This window comes from Penicillium diatomitis, assembly GCF_028827545.1.
Source record: "Penicillium diatomitis strain IBT 30728 chromosome Unknown utg000003l_segment0_segment0, whole genome shotgun sequence".
In the NCBI taxonomy this organism is placed as follows: domain Eukaryota; kingdom Fungi; phylum Ascomycota; class Eurotiomycetes; order Eurotiales; family Aspergillaceae; genus Penicillium; species Penicillium diatomitis.
The window spans coordinates 1,799,168-1,818,386 of NW_026623175.1; the positions used below are offsets into that span (position 1 = coordinate 1,799,168).

The 19,219-nt window shown below is 50.9% G+C and overlaps 4 protein-coding genes across 4 annotated transcripts; 1 reads left to right on the plus strand and 3 right to left on the minus strand.

Moving 5' to 3' along the window:
• Positions 1-2,925: 2,925 nt before the first annotated feature.
• On the minus strand, positions 2,926-3,831 carry N7539_002825 (class I SAM-dependent methyltransferase; the record flags this gene model as incomplete). Its single annotated transcript, XM_056932428.1, has 1 exon — positions 2,926-3,831. The coding sequence occupies one exon, from the start codon at positions 3,829-3,831 to the stop codon at positions 2,926-2,928; it is 906 nt and encodes a 301-aa protein (XP_056792387.1).
• A 23-nt stretch (positions 3,832-3,854) lies between these two features.
• On the minus strand, positions 3,855-4,412 carry N7539_002826 (Secondary metabolism regulator laeA; the record flags this gene model as incomplete). Its single annotated transcript, XM_056932429.1, has 1 exon — positions 3,855-4,412. One exon carries the CDS (start codon positions 4,410-4,412, stop codon positions 3,855-3,857), a length of 558 nt encoding a protein of 185 aa, XP_056792388.1.
• A 5,648-nt stretch (positions 4,413-10,060) lies between these two features.
• Positions 10,061-11,765, plus strand: N7539_002827 (uncharacterized protein; the record flags this gene model as incomplete). The annotated part of the gene is made up of 6 exons (XM_056932430.1): positions 10,061-10,367; positions 10,572-10,707; positions 10,820-10,886; positions 11,006-11,343; positions 11,432-11,552; positions 11,613-11,765. The coding sequence occupies 6 exons, from the start codon at positions 10,061-10,063 to the stop codon at positions 11,763-11,765; spliced, it is 1,122 nt and encodes a 373-aa protein (XP_056792389.1).
• A 1,788-nt stretch (positions 11,766-13,553) lies between these two features.
• Positions 13,554-19,021, minus strand: N7539_002828 (DNA-directed RNA polymerase II core subunit RPO21; the record flags this gene model as incomplete). Its single annotated transcript, XM_056932431.1, has 5 exons — positions 13,554-13,572; positions 13,638-18,460; positions 18,524-18,594; positions 18,666-18,822; positions 18,893-19,021. The coding sequence occupies 5 exons, from the start codon at positions 19,019-19,021 to the stop codon at positions 13,554-13,556; spliced, it is 5,199 nt and encodes a 1,732-aa protein (XP_056792390.1).
• Between the last annotated feature and the right edge of the window lie 198 nt (positions 19,022-19,219).

The window sequence follows — 19,219 nt, forward strand, 5'->3', positions numbered from 1 at the left end:
GAGTTCTACTGGTGATGGATGCCGCGCTGGAAGATGACAGGTCAGTCGAGTGCGAGGGATCATTTGATATACTTCCTAGGGTGTGAATTGATGCGATCAAGGTTGGCAAGATCGTGGATGGCAAATCACTAGCGTTGGAAAGTCCATCCTGGTTGGGTAGTTAATACGGCTTTGTGGTTGGGGGTGCGAGGTACGATGGTGTTATAAAATGATGAGAGTGGAGAGGGTCTCATCCAGGCGACAGTCAGGATATGTCTGTCGTGGTTGTATGTGCTCCTTCGACCAGGTATTCTCATGGATCTAGACGGGGCTGCAGCATACGTTGCAAATATAGCAGATGAAATGAATATCATCTTAGTGCTAGTGCCCAAGGTGTCTCTATGGGTAGTGAAGAAGTAACATCCGCGCCATCATTGTGAATCTTGTAGGATGGGGAGAAAAGAAGTTCCGATATAATTTGCACACCCCTTGAATGCCGACGAAATCCATTCTTCTTAGACATCCCCTCGCAAACTGGTATGCCAACATGTCGCGTGGAACGTGATACGAGGAGTCTTGTAGATAAACATCGATCTTCCGATTTGCCTCGAATTTCTCTGGAAGTGTGTAAGTTCCATCGAGACTTGCCTCTCCTGTTTTGGAAGCAGTAAGGCCCTGATCAATAGATAAGATACCTCCAGCAAAATCGAGACCAAGTACCATATCTGAGCTTTCATATGCCTACCTTCAAAGTACCTAGTACATGACTCGAAGGAAGTAAGTGACATGACTCAGATGGTGATTGACACATGCCACAAAGACACTGGATGAATGGCTCCACTTCCCCGCTTTCCGCAAGTCTAAAAAGACGGCTATCCCGTTCCCGGCCCGAAGCTTAATTCATTTTCTGATGAATGGGAATGTTAATCTTTGGTCCGGTCATCATATCAGGACCGTCAGTTCAGAAAAGAAGACAAGAGTGGTGGCTAAATGAACCCCCCCTTTCTACCTTTTTTTTTTTTTTTTTTTGGTTCTGACGTATTTCAATCTGAGTTAGACATAGCGGGATTGTTCTCATCGATAGAGAGCAGAGATTTTTCATATTGAATTGATCAGACTTCTTCCTGGAGTCACCCGCTCATGTAGGATTGTCTTAGTTCACTGTGAACTCTTCCTGTTCCTGCAATGACATATATGTCATAGCCCGAGAAAGGTGTCGACTCATAACCCCTATTACCCTCGTAAAGGTCCATAGCCCTTGCACGTTGAGTCTGCACGGCTGAGCGGTAGTGTCCTTGATCGAGAGTTGAATCAAGGATTTTGGTGGCTCAAATATGGTCGAGTATTATTGTCGCATGCGAGGCCATCCGCAACATCCGAGAATGATACCTAAGCGGAGGTCCGGTGATATCAGCGCAGTGTGAATGCTGACATGTTGCCGTCTTGCATGCAAGCCGTGTTACGGACAGCCTGGCGGGCTCAGGCAGATAGCTCATGTGTGGGCTTCGTCGATTAAATGTGTTTTCATATCAGTGTATCTCTGTGGCTGGTGGGCTCAAAATCTCACAGTAGAACTTGGCTGTAGTCTGTACTGGGCTCATAGTCTTCCGGTTGCCGTACATGTGCATGCTCCGATACCCGTGCACGCCTGTGAAGATGATTGGTGTAGTTATTTGGGGATACAGATAGGTGGTGATTTGGCAGGCAAAAGCGCTGGAAACCATGAATCTGGATCTTTGAAACAAATGAGATATCATGGTAACTGACTGTGACAGTGAGGGGGGTCGGGAAATCCCTGAAACACTTCCACTACTAGACTACCTACGATATTCGCTTTCCGGACGTTGATCATGTCCGTGATATAACCTCAATGACACTTAAATCATTACCGACAGCCCGAGTGGTCTAGTGGTAGAATACGCCCTTCGGGTCACCAAGATCCAGTCGGAGAAAATCCGATTACGTTTGGGCGTGACCCGCGTTCGATTCGCGGCTCGGGCCGCTTATTTTTTGTTCTCATTTCTCATCCAATCCCCTGATCTCAAGCAAGGATCAAATAGCCTGGATCACTTAAGTTTATCAATTTTCGAGTCCCCAAATTCAACTTCCCAGGCTTGGGGTTGCTTGCCTGTCTCAATTGTATTTTTCTTACTGATTTTCTCATTGGTTGCGACACTGTGGTGTGGTCGATTCTGGCTGAGTCATCACGTCAATACTGGGTTGAAGTTGACTACACAGCTTCAGACCATGGGAGACAATGCGAGGCCGATGCCCACTGCTTCCAGCACGCAAACGGTATTCGATCTGGTCTTAGTTGATAAGACAGAGGGAATCCTGTTGGACCAGTCCTGCCATGACAAACACAATCAGTCTGATCGACCCCTCAGCCTAAGCATCTCGGGCCGGTCCGATGATCACACACGCACATGGCGTCTTAATGACCAAGGTGAATCTATCGCTGTCATCAACGGATGTCAACAGCTCGAATGAACGGCAATGCTACGAAATCGGGTAGTGCTGTCAGTTTCAGCAGGTGGAGGAATAGCACAGCACCAAAGCAGTGGTCCTTTGCTGACATTAATCTCCGTGAATATAGCAAATTTCACCCCAACAAGGGAGACACTAGGGTATTATCTCATACACAGCAAAAAGGGTCAAAGAGAAGGGAAAAATAGAGAAGGGAAGTCGTTGAGAAAGGAAAAATTGAAGATGAAGTGACATGACATGGGCAAATTGGCAATGTCAATAATCAGTCTCCAAACGCCGAGCCATGCTCATCCCTCATATGCATTGAGAATTGAAAAAAGAAGGGCCAAAGAACCAAAACAGGTCATCATCGGAAGCTCAGAACTCAGCATCAACCCACATCGCATCGTCGCAAGATCGATTTAGAGGGCAGGCAAAATATTTGCGGAAGAAAGAAAGGAAAAAAGAAACATATCATAGCTAGGCAGCCGTTGGCTTGCGAGCCTGATAGATATGCAGAATGTTGTAACAGTGCAAGTCCTTGTTGAATGCCTCTGTCTTGACGTCCGTTGCAAGACGCTTGATTTTGTCCAAGGGCCAGCCGTATACCCGGCTGAAAGGCGCGAGACTGAGTGTTTCCACGCTTTCTGAAATGGCTAGATTATACCAGCTGGCCACTTTGCGCTCGTGCTCATCGCTATGCCAGGGATTCAGTGGCAGCCCGACCATCTGGTGGTCAATCTCGGTAAACCCCGCTTCTTGCAGATTTCGTATGGTTTCCCGTGAGCTATGAGCCAGAGGACGCATTGTGGACTCTGTGGCGCGCTTCAATGCGGTGTACCAATGTCGAAGGGCGAGGTTACTCAGCGATCGATCATCGCAACGCGGCTCAAAGTCGATTTCCACCTGTTCGAACCAGGCACCAGGCCGCAGGTGGGAGAAGATGCGACGGTAAAGGCTGGGCCAGCTAGCCACACTACCACACCCCATCTGCATATGAATCAGATCCCAGGAATCTTCCCCGAGAGCCCAGGGACTTTCAAAGTCGAAGGGCGCGTAAAAGTCGCAATTGGAAGGATAATTTTGCGGCTGAATCGGTGCTAGATCGACACCCACTACGAAAGAATCCGGGTATTTGTTGGCCACCTCGATACTCCATATCCCCGTTCCGCAACCCAGATCAAGGATACGCGATCCTCTCGGACGAGGTGCGTACATGAGACCGTCTGACACACGAGCGACGGTGAACAACTTGTGGAAAATGTCAAGACGGTCTTGTTCCTCGTCATCACAGGGGTAACATGTAGGTGCCTTTGCGGTAGGAGTGATAGAGACGATTGTTTTCCTTGTACGGTGGGTACTTTTCTGGAATTCTACAACGTCCATGTCAGCCAATTAGGATCATAATGCTAGGAGTATATCGAAGCAGTGAAAAGCGGTCCAGATACTTGAATTGGAGACGCATTTGTTTGGGAGCTGGGGAAGGAAGGCAAAACGACGTACTTGCGATTCGTGATAATGACAGGCGGTGATGACCCCGAAGCACGAGAGGCTTGTGATCTTTGGGAGGCGACAGACCCATTGCTGAGGAATCGCCCTGTTCTCCGATCGCCATCTTTATCAGCTGGGTTCCGATCGGTGATGGTATAGATGTCCATGGCGGTTGAGGTCTGGCGCGACCGTTCCCCCGCTGGCACTGGGGAGCATTGGTAGCGGTCCGTAGCCGGTATTGACGCAGATGGGTGGCGGTCATGTGGAGGAATGGAGGATGGCTGGAAGCGATCGGTCGCGGGAATGGAAGATGAATAGTATCGTTCGCTCGACGGGACCGAGCCGGCATGGTAGTATCGTGATGCGCGACCAGCATCACTAGCCGACGTCGATTCGGACTTGTGTCGCTTTGGTGGTGGAGGGGACGTCAACATCGGCGGCAGCCGATTTCGACCGGATTGTTCATCGGTCAACATTACCACACGAGCGAGTCGTGCCGACTGTCGTCGGGTCCGACTTGAGAAGTTGGACTTGATTACAGATTCGAGTGACTCTTCGAAATACTGGTCGAGACGGCAATCGCGGTCGCTGTGGGCAGCGGCCGTACGAGTGCAGCGCGATCGGGAAGCAAATTACCAACCGAGCAATGTCACTTCAGCCACATGCTATCTCGAGGCAATCGGCGCGGCGAGGCAACGGACAATGCGAGCAGCACAGGCGGCACGCAAGGAGGGAGCTTGTGATGGTCTAAGCACGACTTTGCTCCGAAATGCGGGCGGCCGATACGGAACGAGACAGAGCAATTGACAAGGCGTGGATTGTTGAGAGGCGGACGCAGATCGATGGTCGACTCACAATAGACAGTTCACTCGCCGTTTCCGCCGGGAGATCGGGTGAAGGTCAACAGTTCCGAGACGCTGTTGGCGGGCGCGAGAGCCACCGGGTATTTGATGCACAGTCTCGTACAGATCACTGTGGTTGTGAACCTGGCTCTATCCCGTGAGCACCTGAGCACCCTGTCAAGAATAGCTCTCGAGCAATTCGGCGAGATGGATGACCGGCCGAAATAAAGCAGAGGAGACAGAGGGTAGGAAAAGGGACCACGAGGGGGGGAAGAGCGGCGGCAATGCGACCTGGGCTAGGTTAAGGTTGTGTAGCCACTGACTCTGGTCGGGGCCCGGGGCCCACGGGTGGATGACGAGGGAGAACGGTGGACCACTGAGGGACCTGGGACGGTCAGAATGGTCAAGATGGTGAGGATGGTCGAGGGTGAGAGGGCGGACAGCAGCGTCACCGAACACGATCCGAACCGTACATGTGGAGGAGAGGGTGTAAGTGAGAAGAGGAGCGTTTCCCTTGCGAAGAGAAAATCCCAGAGTATCCCGATCGGGGACAGGCTCTTCACGAGAAATCAGCGCGGGGGAGGGGGGGGAAGGGTCTTGTGAAGAAGAGACGAGACGACAATTGGAAAAGAAGCGCATTCCCCGAAAGACTGGACGCTAACGCACCGATGGCTGATCGGGGGGTGAAGTGCCTCTCCGTCGGGACCGACGACGGACGAAGGTGTGTATGCCAGAGTGGACCATCACGGGAGTGGAGTTCTCTGCCGAATACGGTAAGTATAGACCTCGCTGGAAATTGGGAAAATAAAAATGGAAATTGCGAAAAAAAAAAAAAAATAAGAACAACCCAAAATAAAATAAGAAAGTAAAATGATCTCAAACAGCGCTCTCAAAAAACACGCAAGAGACATTCAGATTGAGAAGTCAAAATAATGAAGAGCTAAAGACATAGAGCACACTCAGTGAGAACGAGCAAACTACTCGCTCACCACCAGTATTGCAGAAACAGAGAGCACGCAGGTTCGGTATCTGGAAGAGCAGTTCGACGAACTTGGTAGACTCGGTAACTGTTCAATGCTGCCAACTTCCTACCGCAGCCTTACCGAGTCAACACAAGGGTGCCTGGCGGTCTAGCCTCGTGAACCCGATGGTTGTTGGTCCACTGGATGATCCTCGAAGCAACAGGACCATAGATCCCTAGAGGGATACCCTACTAGTTGAACTGAGAGACTACCTCAGCTATCTAGAGAGCTCAATGTCGTCGCACTGATGTTGAGAAGAGAGTCAGAGCCTAAAACAATTCTCAGAGACAAATCTGCTCGAGAATAGCATTTAGAGGCTCAGATCTTCCGGTGCTACACTCCAGTAGGAGAGTACCACCCAGGCTGCGCCCGTACGTGGGTAGTGGTACTAACTTACCAAGGACAGTCAAGTACAAGACAGCGAGTGTAGCAGGTCACAGTACTTCCAGCTCGGCGTCTCTAGACTCACAAAGGTACTGGATAATGAGCCTCTCGAGCAATCACGGGTCCCTCCAATTTGAGCCGTGATGGAGAGGACAACGGAGTCGTCCACTCCTTTTGCTGTCTGGGTCTTCAACATCACTGTTGGACTGTATCGACACCATCACTCTCCTTCGCCCTTCCAACTGAGTTGACCCTTCAATATGGGCGGTGACAAAGGTCAGCTCTGTGGATTGTGTACTTGTGCCACTTTTGTCCATGGCTCCACACACAAGCACACGTGCCCAATCCAAAGCTGATCGAAGTACATCTGACTATGTATGTACATTGTACTTTGCCCGCATTTCCACTCAAATGGAATGCCATTGGCCTTTGTCCAGTCTGTTACCGGATCTCGCGCAGGTATGACCACCTGAAATAGTCATGAGACTATCTACAAAGGCGTGAGAATGCAAGTACTATGAGGTTGAGAAAAGGCCTGCAGCGCGGACAGAAACGGAAGTGAGCCGATGAGGACTTGCCTTGTATCCTCGCTAAGAACCTCCTCCTCCTCCTCCTCCTCCTCCTCCTCCTCCTCCTTCACCTCCTTCACCTCCTTCTCTCTCTGCCCCCTGAATACTGATGACGAAATGCGTCATTTGCTCTCCACTATGTGCATGATGATTGCTATTCGGTTGACCGTTAACGTGGTCTTCCCTTGATTCTGACCAAATATCCTCGAGATCATCTCCTGCTTGGGTTCGGGAGTGGGATCGACCTTGGGTCCACTAACGCCCGCGCGGGATGCGGTCCGTCTGGGCCTTTTGGTTTGCGTACTCAGAGTACGATCCTCGCGTTGTAGGCCGAGACTGATCTGATCGTCTCCTTTCTCTTTTCCAGGCTTTTATTTTTCTTCGCAAATGAGAGCTGCCCAGCAGAAGATCCGCTCCGTCTCGACCCATGAGTCAGAAATGGCACGCCGTTGTAAAGAACTACCTTCTGGGTACCTGAACGCAACCAACACGCCGAACGGCCTTGCATCTGTCATCGCAATAGACAGACCAAGCAATACACCGATCATGCAGCAACACAGCAGCAGCGTAGGCATTATTAGGCTGTCTACCGAGGCGCTGGGTTTGCCGGGAAGTCTCCCAAGTGTGGCGCCCAGTCAGCTCCCATTGATCGCGTCACGCCTCTGATTACCACTCTCCTGAGCCCCTCTGGTTTTTCCTGGGTTATTGTCATTGAATCCTTTGGGTCTCCCCGGGCGCTGAAGGTGATGGTAGCCTGTATCCTCGCGCCACGGGTCGCCTGGTCGTGATCTGAACCGATCCATCGGGGGCACCGAAAGCCAAAATTTGCGCCCTTCGTCACTGGTTCGAGTGCTGCTGCGCCAGAGAATGATGTATGATGAACGATGATGATAACAATTTGCGTTCCCGAGTCTGCCCAAGTGACTGCGCTATTCGCGACGCTCATACAGCACCTAAGTACAGGGCACGCTCTGGGGTTGGACAAAGCCCTGTAGCGCCTGTGACGGACTGGATCAGCCGATCCATCTTTACAACTCCTAAGCACTCTGCAACCTAGTCTCTCTCTGGTCCATCTGGTCTAACGCTCTACAGAGTGCAGCCTGCACTGACCCTCTCTCAGTTGCTGCTCCCACCGTCTCGGGATCGGTCGATGCGACGCTGCACGAAACTAGTGAGCGCCCGGGGTCTGGTCTCGGCCGCAAATCCTGGTTCGTCTGTACAATGGATTACACTACTACCATAGTGTACCACTACTATTACTACTACCGTATTAGGGGAAATCTTTTCTTTTCGTTGAAGTTTCTTCTTTGGGTGGATGCTGTATTTGTGGTCCATGACTCGCCGGAGTCGCCTCTTTTACTTCTACCGGCTCACCGGTACGCGCTACGCAGCAGCGCACGGTCCATTTGCATGTCGCAACCCTGACTCGCGCATGTCCCAATTTCCCGACCTCCCGGGTCTTGTCCGTTGCCATTTGCAATTTGCACCGACGAGCGGTCTACTACTTATGGGACCACCCATTGTACTATGATTGTACATGTAGTATTCTGACGAGTCTCTGGGCTCTCTGGTCGAGGCGGCATTTTCCGCTTGCTGGACATCCTCTGGCTATCGACACCCCTGCGATGATGAAGATGCGCTCAACGAGCAGCCGCCTTTCAGCCTTGCTGTTTTCCATACACCATTTCTCTTGATACATGGTCGCAGCTTGGCCAACAATAGAACACTATACTGCAGTACTGCACAGTGCACAGCGCACACCTCTTTCTCTCGACTTTCGAGTGTCATTATTGGCACGAAACCTTCGATGATTGTTCGTCTGCGTCGCCCGACGTCTCGGCATACAGTGGCTTGCCTCCACTGGGCCATTAACCCGCCATTGCGATCATCTTGTGATCGTGGCAACGGCGACCACCCCTGTGGGCTGCGTTCTAAAAGTCGTGACTTCGCGAGCTCAATTTAATGCTGATCACCAGAACACTTTGCGCCTCCTACAACGTCTTCTTGTCATTCCAAGTTTGGACATATGCGTCTTTGCGAGAAAAGGCACTTCCCGATTAAAACGGCTCAACGGCTGGCTGCCAGCTGGTGTGCCGTTGCAAATACATACAGGATATCAATACCGACCCCAAACGGACCACACTAGGCCTGGTCATTCGCACGGAGATATCAAAGATCGGCTCCCCATTCCTCGCCGACCCCTGCTGCCTTGGGACGAAGCTACCCTTAGCACCGCAGCCTTGTGGAGTGTAGCTCACGCCACGTCCACTGGTGCCACTGACACCTGGCTGGTGCTTCAATTGATCTTCATCTCGAGAGCCTGCTGCGCTCTTTTTGCCTCCATCTGTGATCCGATAGGGTTAGATGTGGGCACCATTCTTGAATCGTGTTGTCTAGGAATACAATATCCTTGCCCGTCAGGACTCATACTGTAGACTCTTCGGTTCTAGGTCCGTCACGAATTTATTAGAAGCATGGGAGGCACTACCCAAGATCGTCCCGACGAAGCCAAGGGAGTAGTCCTCAAACACAAAGAATGTCTAACCGCCCCCTGATATTACCGGTGTAGCACAACACTGTCTCAGCTGTCAACGTCCTCCGCACTCTGTGGTCTGCAACAATGTCAAAAATAATAATGTATGAGCATGTGCAGTGAGGAATATGATTTAGGGAACCATTGGATTTTGAGGGAGAAAAAGAACGGAAAATGCACGGCAAGCCCCACAGGTCTGCCCAAAAAGGGCAATCCCCCTCTTGGCTTCGAATTCCTCTCTAGTTTCCGACTATTGTGTAACATACACACACTCGCTCACACGCACACCACAACGCAGTGTCTTCTGTCCGACAACCCACACGCTGCAGGAAGCAAGGAGAGCCACCTGTCTCGCTAACCAGACCGATTGACCAATAATACTTGGTCCCATCCGAGATCGTAAATTCTCAACCCCATTTCTGGCACTCGCTGCAAGTTCCCGCCCCCGGAAGTTTTACCTATACTCCAAGAGGAGAGAAATTGAAAAAAAAAAGATTTCAAAGAAAGTCCAAGCTTCGAAAGGGTTCGGAACGCAAAAAAAGAAGCGTTCATTCGGCCCGCGACCCACGAGCAAGACTTGCAAGGGGGTCTGCTGATCGGGAATCTCCCTTCAGTCGCACTCGCAGTCGCAGTCGCCGACGCACAGCGGCAACTCCATCGATTCCCCAGTACTGGGTGAATTTCTCTGTTCACGCCCGCATCAGCTGGACGAGCAAGGGTCAGCAAGGAGTACCCGCTGTAACCGCCAGGCGATTTGATACAGCAGGTGCCAGGATGCATACCTTGCAAGCCACTGCCGCGTCGTCATTGTCGCTCCCGGCGGAGAGCTATATCTATTCAATTGCAAAGTCTGGGCCAGGCAGCTTTGCAGCAATCAGCTCGGATGACTCCCTGAGAGTCTTTGATGCTGCGAACCTGGACCAGGTCACAGTGGTTTCTGCCAAGACTCACGAAGCGGGCGTGACATCGCTTCGAAGCTATGCGACTGGGGACTCGCAGCTGCTGGTGACGGGTGGGCGCGAGGGAAAGGTGAAGCTGTGGGATGTCCGGGCGAAGAAGGCGATTATGGAAATGGAAACGGGTAAGTAGGGTGACTTCAAGTCTGAGCTGCCAATCCATGTGCTTCAATGGGTCCAAGCACAAGGTCCGTTTGATGATATGGGACGGAACAAATGGCTGTGCGGTTTCGGCGGATGAGCTTGCGACCAAGAAAGCAATGATGTATATGATCTGGCACATCTTAGTTATAGCAGGTCTTGTGTGCTATGTTACACACCCACTAAAGGAACAAACTCGCTGACCACTGCATGTCTGTATCCAGCGAGACACGCCCCAGTCCTTTCTGTGGCCTGCAACCCCGAGAACAATATCATTGTCTCAGGAACTGAATTGCTGTCATCACAAGCGGTGGTCGCTTTCTGGTAAGTACTGCACTATGCTCAATTCATGGGTCACTTAACTCTGCCCTTGACTCGGCAGACGGCGAGGATTTTCCATATGCACCTCGAATGCTTGCTTACTGTATGATTTCAGGGATATTAGATCACCACAGACACCAAGGCTTCAATACGTAGAAAGTCACAACGACGACATCACAGAGGTAAGATTCCTAGCTGCCTGATTGAAAGCCCAGATATGAGATGGCTGCCAAGTTACAAGGCTCAATTTCAGATCATATGATGGCCTTGTGTTCAAATCTGGAGACTTACTTTTCTGTAGCTCCAGTACCACCCAACACGCAGCAACATTCTACTATCCGGCAGCACGGATGGGCTGGTTAATGTCTATGACACCACCATCGCCGACGAAGACGATGCTCTTGTGCAGGTCATCAACCACGGGTCCGTCCATCACGCAGGGTTCGTCTCAGAGCGAACCATCTATGCTCTCAGCCATGACGAGCAGTTCTCGATACACCCAGCCACGGACCCAGACGATGCCGCTCAGGACCCTGAGCCTGTTCATTTCGATGATGTTCGGGAGCCTCTGGGCTGTGAATACGTCGTTCAGCTCTGCGTTGGCACACAGGGCCCTTATCTTGCTGCTGGAAACAAGGCGTACGTGTAAATCCTGAAATTCCTCCATATTTCTGATCCTCAAGATGCTGAGCTTTTCCCCTCCGCGGGAGCTTCGATATAGGAACAGACAATTGGAACTTGTTCCTCTTGTGTCCACTCCGAATTGGCGCTTCGACATGGACAATCTGTGGCGTCTTCCCGGTGCTCACGGCGAAGAAGTTGTGCGATCAGTCTATCTGGACGAACAGGTTTGTTGTTTCGGAGGACATGGATCTATCTTACTTTAGAAGGCTAATCATCATTGACAGAGCCAAGCGGTCTTCACTTGTGGCGAGGACGGCTTTGTGCGCGCTTGGAGACCCGTCGATGGAGCTAGCCAGGATGTGCAGGGCCCGGCGTCTTCAGCAAAGGTACAGCGACCCAAAGAGAAGAAGCAGAAGGATCGCTTCAAGCCTTATTAGTGTTCTTAGAATGAATTCCATCTCACTGATTACTTCTCGATCCTATATTTCTCATGAAGAGCCTCCTCGTTAAAAGTATAAAGCTTGTCCATCTACAGTCGATTCAAACTTGGTAGATTGTGTCAAATCAAGGTCCTACTCAGACACTCAGCCTTGTGCTCTCTCGGCGGATTGGATCAGGGACTTGCCGTCTGATGAACCGATGATCTCTCGCCCTTTCAATGAAATAAATGGTGATCTTTTAATAAAGTTGGGCCTCCCAGTCCAGCTGATACTTATCGAATAGATCCAGTTCACTTCGAACACCTCCAGCTGTAACGGTGGATTGTGCACTACTTCCTTGAAGAACTACCCATGGCCTGTCGGCTCTACCTTAATAGAGCAGAATGATCCACAAAAATCTCATGTTCTTTCTTTAATCAGTCGTTCATGAATACACGTAGCAGGTGTAACGCCGGTCTGGAACTTTCAGTTATTTCGATCCTCGCCATCCACGTGGCTCCTACCTGGTAGAGGAGCGTGTACTTTGCCTGGAATCCAGGCAGGTTCCAAATTTTCGACGAATATCGCGGATGGGGTCGAGATCCACGCGCGGAAGTACGTGTTGATAACAGGTAGGTAGTTATATATCTCTTATGGTGCTGAACCTACGGGCTACCTACCTAGGTAGAACATCCACCTGCACATGCATGCAGACCTAGGTAGGGTACCCTCGGTGCGACTAACGGGCTCCAGCTCGAGACATAACGACCAGATTCCACTAGGCTTCCAGTTGGGACAGTCGTACATGATGTTCAGGTCCTACCTACCGGTGCCTACCTCCTACCTACCTTATAATATGGAAATCCTGCAAAAGACCACAACGATACCCGCGTGCTACGTAGATTGAGTTCGGACTTACAATCTTCTAGGGTATGCTCGGATCAGAAATTTTCCCCGTGTGTTCTCACCTCACGTCAAAGGATTCATTGACCCAGACACTCTGGTGTCACTCACGGATATTCATATACGGAGAAGATTGATCAAACGGACTACCCATGCGGAGAGCAAACATGAAGAAGGTACAATATGAGGCGACTGGACGGGCATTGCCGATATACCTGCGCTATGCTGAATCGAATGAATGTTCCCACTTGTCGCCCAGTGACTCTATGCTTGAGTCAAGACTCTCTATGAAAAGAAGGACCTCAGTTAGGTTGACGCTACAAGGATAGGAAGGATTTAGAAGTGATCATTAAAAGTTCTCGATTCAACTCTGGGAGGACTGTGTACAGCATGGTGGAATCGAAAGGAATACAGAACCCCCAGTGCGCTCTTCATGCAAAAGTAAAATAGAAAATAAAAAATGGAAGCCAGGCGTGTGTCATGACAATACATCTTGCGTTTGGGCTCGAAGCTCGGAGTGACTAGAGCCTAGCCTGCAATAGGAGATGACACCCGAAAAGATACTAGTCAACCACGCCTCCAGCCAAAAACTTGAAGATCGAATGTCGTTTTCAATTTCGGTGTCGGCGTTGACAACTTGACCTGACGCCGCACGAAGAGAGACGTATGAGATTGCGAAAGTCAGGAGGCCATACGACCTTATCGTTTTGCACAGGGTGTGGAAAGGTGAACAGAAACAAGATACTGGTGGCAAAGCGATACAAAGTTTCGCAGAGCGCGACGAAAAATGTCAAAATGTCCGTCGTCATTTGTGGGGGAGTGTTTTTGATTGCTTTGTAAAATCTTTTATTGGTGGTACAGTAGAGTGGCACGATCTCGGGAATCGACGAGACGTGTTGCCCTTTATTTTTGGCGCGGAGACCTAGGGTTCGCAGTCAGCTTTGCTCATGTCAGAGAAGGTTTGGAGCCGTTTTATAGCAGACTTACGTCGGACTGTGGAATTCAGGCGAGCTAGGACTGTATGCAGCCGCAGGAGACGTCGGGGAGCCAGAAAACTTGGGAGAAGTGGGGGAGTACGCCTCTTGCTGCGCAGGTGACCAAGAGGGAGAAGTGGGACTCCACTTGGGAGACGTTGGCGAAGCAGGCGAGGTAGGTGACAAATGACGACCACCACCGAGAGCAGGGCTAGTTGGACTGTATTCGGGGGAAGTCAAACTAAACGCCGGTGAAGCCGGGCTGAAATTTGGCGAGGTTGGGCTGTACGTCGGCGAAGTTGGCGAGTAAGAAGGAGAGGCTCCTGCCGGAGACGATGGCGAGTACGCTGGAGACGTGATCACGTATTGAGGGCTCGATGGCGACGTTGGCGACATGCGAGGAGATGTGAATCCTGGACTGCTAATACCAGGAGACGTGGCAGAGTACGCTGTGGAGGCTGGCGACCAGCTAGGAGAGGCCATGCTGGTATTGAAGGGGCTGGTTGGAGCGAAGCCAGGGCTTCGCGCGGCAGGACTGAGACCACCACCATAAACGTCGGCAGGCTGGTAGCTGGAGAAGCCACCACGAGAATCAGCGCTACTCTGGTTAATTGGCGAGAATGTCGAGGCAGGGTCGAACTCGAGGCCGACGGGTGAGCTGGCCATTGGCGACCCGGTATCGTACTGAGTGGCTGCACCATCGGAAATGATAGCATCCTTTGCTCCCACGCCACCCATGAGAGCGAAGCGCGCATTGTTGGAAACAACAGTGTTGAGCAAGTTTTGGTCCAGATACACATCAAACTCTCCCGTGCCAGCCGGCGCCATTTGTCCAAGAATCAGGTTCTCGGAAACGCCGCGACAGTCGTCAAGCTCACCAAAGGCAGCTGCTTCGAGAAGAATTTCGACAGTCTCTTCAAACGAGCAACGCATCAAAGCACCGTTATCTGCGCGATTGATACCGTGACGCGTGACAGGAGTCAAGTAGCCGCGGACAGTCATAACGTCTACCAAAAGAGCCAAGTGACGGTGGTTAACGTAAGATCCATCGAAAGCCAGAACCTGGGTCAGTTCGCGCAACACAGCGGTTCTGGCAGCCTCGATACCAAATACTTCGAAAATCTCGATGAACTGGTTAGAGTATGTGCGGGTGGCATCAACGCCAGGAATGGCGAGAACAGGGGCAAGGGAAGAGCCGCTGGTCTCAAGCACCCAGTCCTTGCAAAGAGGATCCGTCTTGCTCATCAGAAGAGCACCGTCCTCGGTGACCCGAACCTTACCCCTCTCGTTGATGAATGCACGGTCGACGCCCGGTACACCACGTAGCGTAAGAGTATCAAGAAGATGCTGTTCCAGCTTCTTCAAGGTCACGTCATATTCCACATCTTCATCATCCTCTTCATCTTTGTGATGTTGAACTTGACGGATACGGATGACCTGCTCGTCAGCGTTGTTGTCACTGAAGATGATATGGATGTCATCTTTGTAGGCTTTTCTAATTCGCATCGCAACGTCACGAACAGTAAGACCTTTGTCAAGCAACTTGGCTCTGCTGAGGATGATACGAAGCAACCACTTAGACTGGTTGGCCGCACTAGCCTCCACATCCTCGATGATGAAGAAGGATTCGACCATATCTCGGTCATTCTCGATGACGGTGGTCTGAATATCCGGATCGTAATAGATTTCAGTTGACTCAGTGACAGACCGCAAGCTCGTATGCTCAACAAGACTTCGCAGCTGCTTAGCGCCCTCTTTAGAGTACGTGCTGTCACCCTCCTGATAAACGGTCATCGAAGGCGTCTTGATATTGGTAGCCACGTTCAGAATCTCCTTCAAACGAGGCACACCCAAAGTGACGTTCTTAGATGAGACACCGGCGAAGTGGAATGTGTTCAAGGTCATTTGTGTTGCAGGCTCTCCAATACTCTGAGCCGCCAACACACCGACCATCTCTCCAGGATTGGCCGCGGCTCTGGCGAAACGGTTCTCAATGGCGCCAATGACGTGTTGGAATGCGAGCTTGTTCAGTGAGTACTCTGTCACCAACCTTTTAAAGGCGAGGCGAGATCGAAGCTGTGCTTTGAACAGCAAAGTTGAATTGTAGTCAGCTTCTTTCGAGATTGGATCGTCACCACGCACAACAATTAGTCGATCAAGCAGAGCCTGGACCTCGGGTATCACCTCGGCAGGGTGCAGGTCGCTAATGGTGCCTTCGCGAATGCGGAATGTTGACCGAGCCATCTCCAGAATTCTCCGAACATTGATTGGGAGCTGCATCATCTCTTCGTCTTCCTTGGCCACAGTACGCAAGAAAGCACGAGATTCGAGCAAAGCCTCCCATTCCTCGTCGAAGTAACGCTGCACTTCAACGTCACCGGCGATCTCGTTCGCTTGCTCCAATACCTCAGGGCCAAGGGACATCTCGGGATCCATGACATCGACACGGAAGCGCTGGCGCATCTTTTCATCGGAGCAGCGAATAATATCGACAGGCTGATTTTCAATATGAACTCCATCAAGACCATCCTCTCCATAGATAAACTGGATAATGTCGCCCAAGGAGTTACGGACAGTGCCATCATACTTGACCATAACCTCTTCCAATGCCTTGACAAGCTTTCGCTGGATGTAACCAGTTTCAGCAGTCTTGACTGCGGTATCAATCAAACCTTCACGACCGGCCATGGCATGAAAGAAGAATTCAGTCGCAGTAAGACCACGCAGGTAAGAGTTCTCAACAAAGCCACGAGACTCAGGAGAGTAGTCATCCTTGGTGAAGTGAGGCAAGGTACGGTAGGCGAAACCGAAGGGAATACGCTTGCCCTCGACGGATTGCTGACCCACGACTGCAGTCATTTGAGAAATATTGATAGTCGAACCCTTGGAGCCCGAACGAGCCATCTGGATAGCGTTGTTCAAATCCTTCAGACCTCGCTCTGTGGCAGAACCAGCCTCGTCACGAGCGTTGTTGAGGGCACGCGAGACTTTACTTTCGAAGGTCTCACGGACATTCATACCAGGGAGCGCTTCCAAAGTATTGTTGGTTGCACTGGCAGTAATTTCTTGAACCTCTTGCTTCCGCTCTCTGACAGCCTCCTCAATCTTCTCAATGGTCTTGCGGTCGGGAATCGTATCACCGATGCCGATACTGAAACCATTGTGCAGTAGCCAATAATTGACGATGGTTTGGGCTCCATTGAAGAAGAGAACACAAGCTTGTTCGCCGTACTCGTTGAAGATGATGTGAATAACACCACCACCACTCGCACCAACTGTCTTCTTTGACAGCATTCCATACATCAGTTGACCATTTTGAATTAGAATGCCACCGTCGTTGAGAGGACTGAATTTTTCCGATGCCGGTGCGCTGTCCTTGTCAACACGGACGAGATTGAGCCCGGAGGGAAACGCCATGCTGATGATCTGCTTGCCTGTCCAACGAGGTCTCGGCTTGAAAATAGCTGGAGGCGGAATAACTCCGTCCCAGTTTGGAACCCACAGCATAATGTTCATAACTTGCTCCTTGGTGAGGAAGACATCACGACGGCAAATCTTGTAGATACCGCACAGGGTGTCCTGGACAATTCCCATGAGGGGTCCGTTACGTTGAGGAGAAACAATGTTCTTCGGAACTAGGGCAAGCTCTGCCAACTCGGCGCGGGATTCTTCACTCTGAGGAACGTGCAAGTTCATCTCGTCACCGTCGAAATCAGCGTTGTATGGTGTTGTGACTGACAAGTTCAGCCGGAAAGTTGAGTAAGGCATGACGCGAACACGATGACCCATCATACTTTCCTTGTGCAAAGAAGGCTGTCGGTTGAACAGAATGACATCTCCGTTGTCAAGATGTCGTTCAACTTTCCAGCCGTACAGAAGTTGCTGATTTCCAGTTCGTTTGGCAAGACGAAGATCGATGCGCTCACCAGTATCACGAACAATGTATCGAGCGCCAGGGTGTACCGATGGTCCATTTTGTACCAATCTTTGCAGCTTCTCAATATTGTAGGGTGTCACAACCTCGGGATAAGTCAAGATCTTCGCTGTCGAGTACGGCACACCAACTTCATCAAGGGACAAGTTGGGATCACCAGTGATGACAGTACGTGCCGAGAAGTCGACACGCTTGCCCATCAGATTCTGGCGCAACCGACCCTCCTTCCCCTTCAAACGGCTACGCAGAGCCTTGACTGGACGGTTGCCTTTCTGCATAGCCTTTGGCTGTCCAGCAATATCATTGTCCATGTACGTAGCAATGTGGTACTGCAGCAAGGACTCGAACTCACGAGTAACGTGCTCTGGCGCGCCTTCTTGCTCGCAGCGCTGGACGCTCTGGTTGGCTCGAACAATTTCTGCCAATTTGTACGTCAAGTCGTCCTCACCACGTGAGCCAGCGGATGCCCCCATCACAACACTTGGCCGAACAGTGGGAGGCGGCACAGGGAGTACCGTAATAATCATCCATTCAGGGCGAGCATAATCATTGCTCAGTCCCATGATCCGAACATCTTCATGTGAGATGTTTCGGAAGATGTTCAGAGCCATGGCGGGGGTGATGACTTTCTTTTCTGGTTGTGCAGTCACGTCGTCCTCCATCATACTCTTGCTTGGCTTCCAAGTACCAACAAGAGTGATGCCCTCCTTTCGCACCGTAGGCTGGGCGTTGCCACATCCACCGTGGAAGTAGCGCTTCTTGCCATCCTTCAAAGCTTCCTCTTCCTCATCAGGGGAAGGGTCGGTCTCGCAAATATTGATATCCTTCGAAGCTCTCCAAATAGCGTCGAAACGTCGCTTTGGGTCTCGTATGCGGATAGCTTCCAAGAACTTGGCGTTATCCTGAATGAAAGAATGTCAGCGCAAAAGGTCAGAAGATTTGCCATCCCATGAGGGATGACTAACCGCTCCAACTTTGATTTTCCCACAATTGTGGCAAACTGTTTCCAAGAGCTTCTTAATCTTTGTCACGAAACCTTTTCAAAGACGATACGTTAGTCGGACTGGCAATTTTCCAAGTGGACCGGTTGCGAAACTCGCGACGTACCAATGTGGAAGACTGGAGATGCCAATTCAATGTGACCAAAGTGACCGGGACATTCCTTTGGTCCCTCCTCACAAGTCTCACAGTTGAACTGACGATCGATTGTTCCTAGACGCGAGTCGTTCACACCCTTGGTTCTCGGCCGTTGTCGTGTCTCGTCCTGTAATGAGTCACGTTAGGTTGAGTCTGTTTGCCATCAAACACCCATCTTGTATTGTGATGGCACATACCACAGTCTCTGGGTATTCGATGTGAACCACACTCATGCGCTTGACCTCTTCTGGAGAGAAAAGACCGAACTGAATCTCCTTGATGGTGCGCAGAGGCGCCTTGGAGTAGGGAAAGTGAACGTTCGACATGATTGCGGTGAGCCCAGCGCGCGGAAGACTTGTCAGACCGCAATTATGAAGACGGAGCTGGAGAACGAGAAGGGCCGATGGTGCAGTCGGGGAGACAAGGGAAGCACAGGATTGTTGGAGAGGTTTGAGTTGCTTTGATTCTCCAAATCGAAGGCTTGAATCAAGTTACAGTGAGCGACGATGAAACGAAGGTGTTGT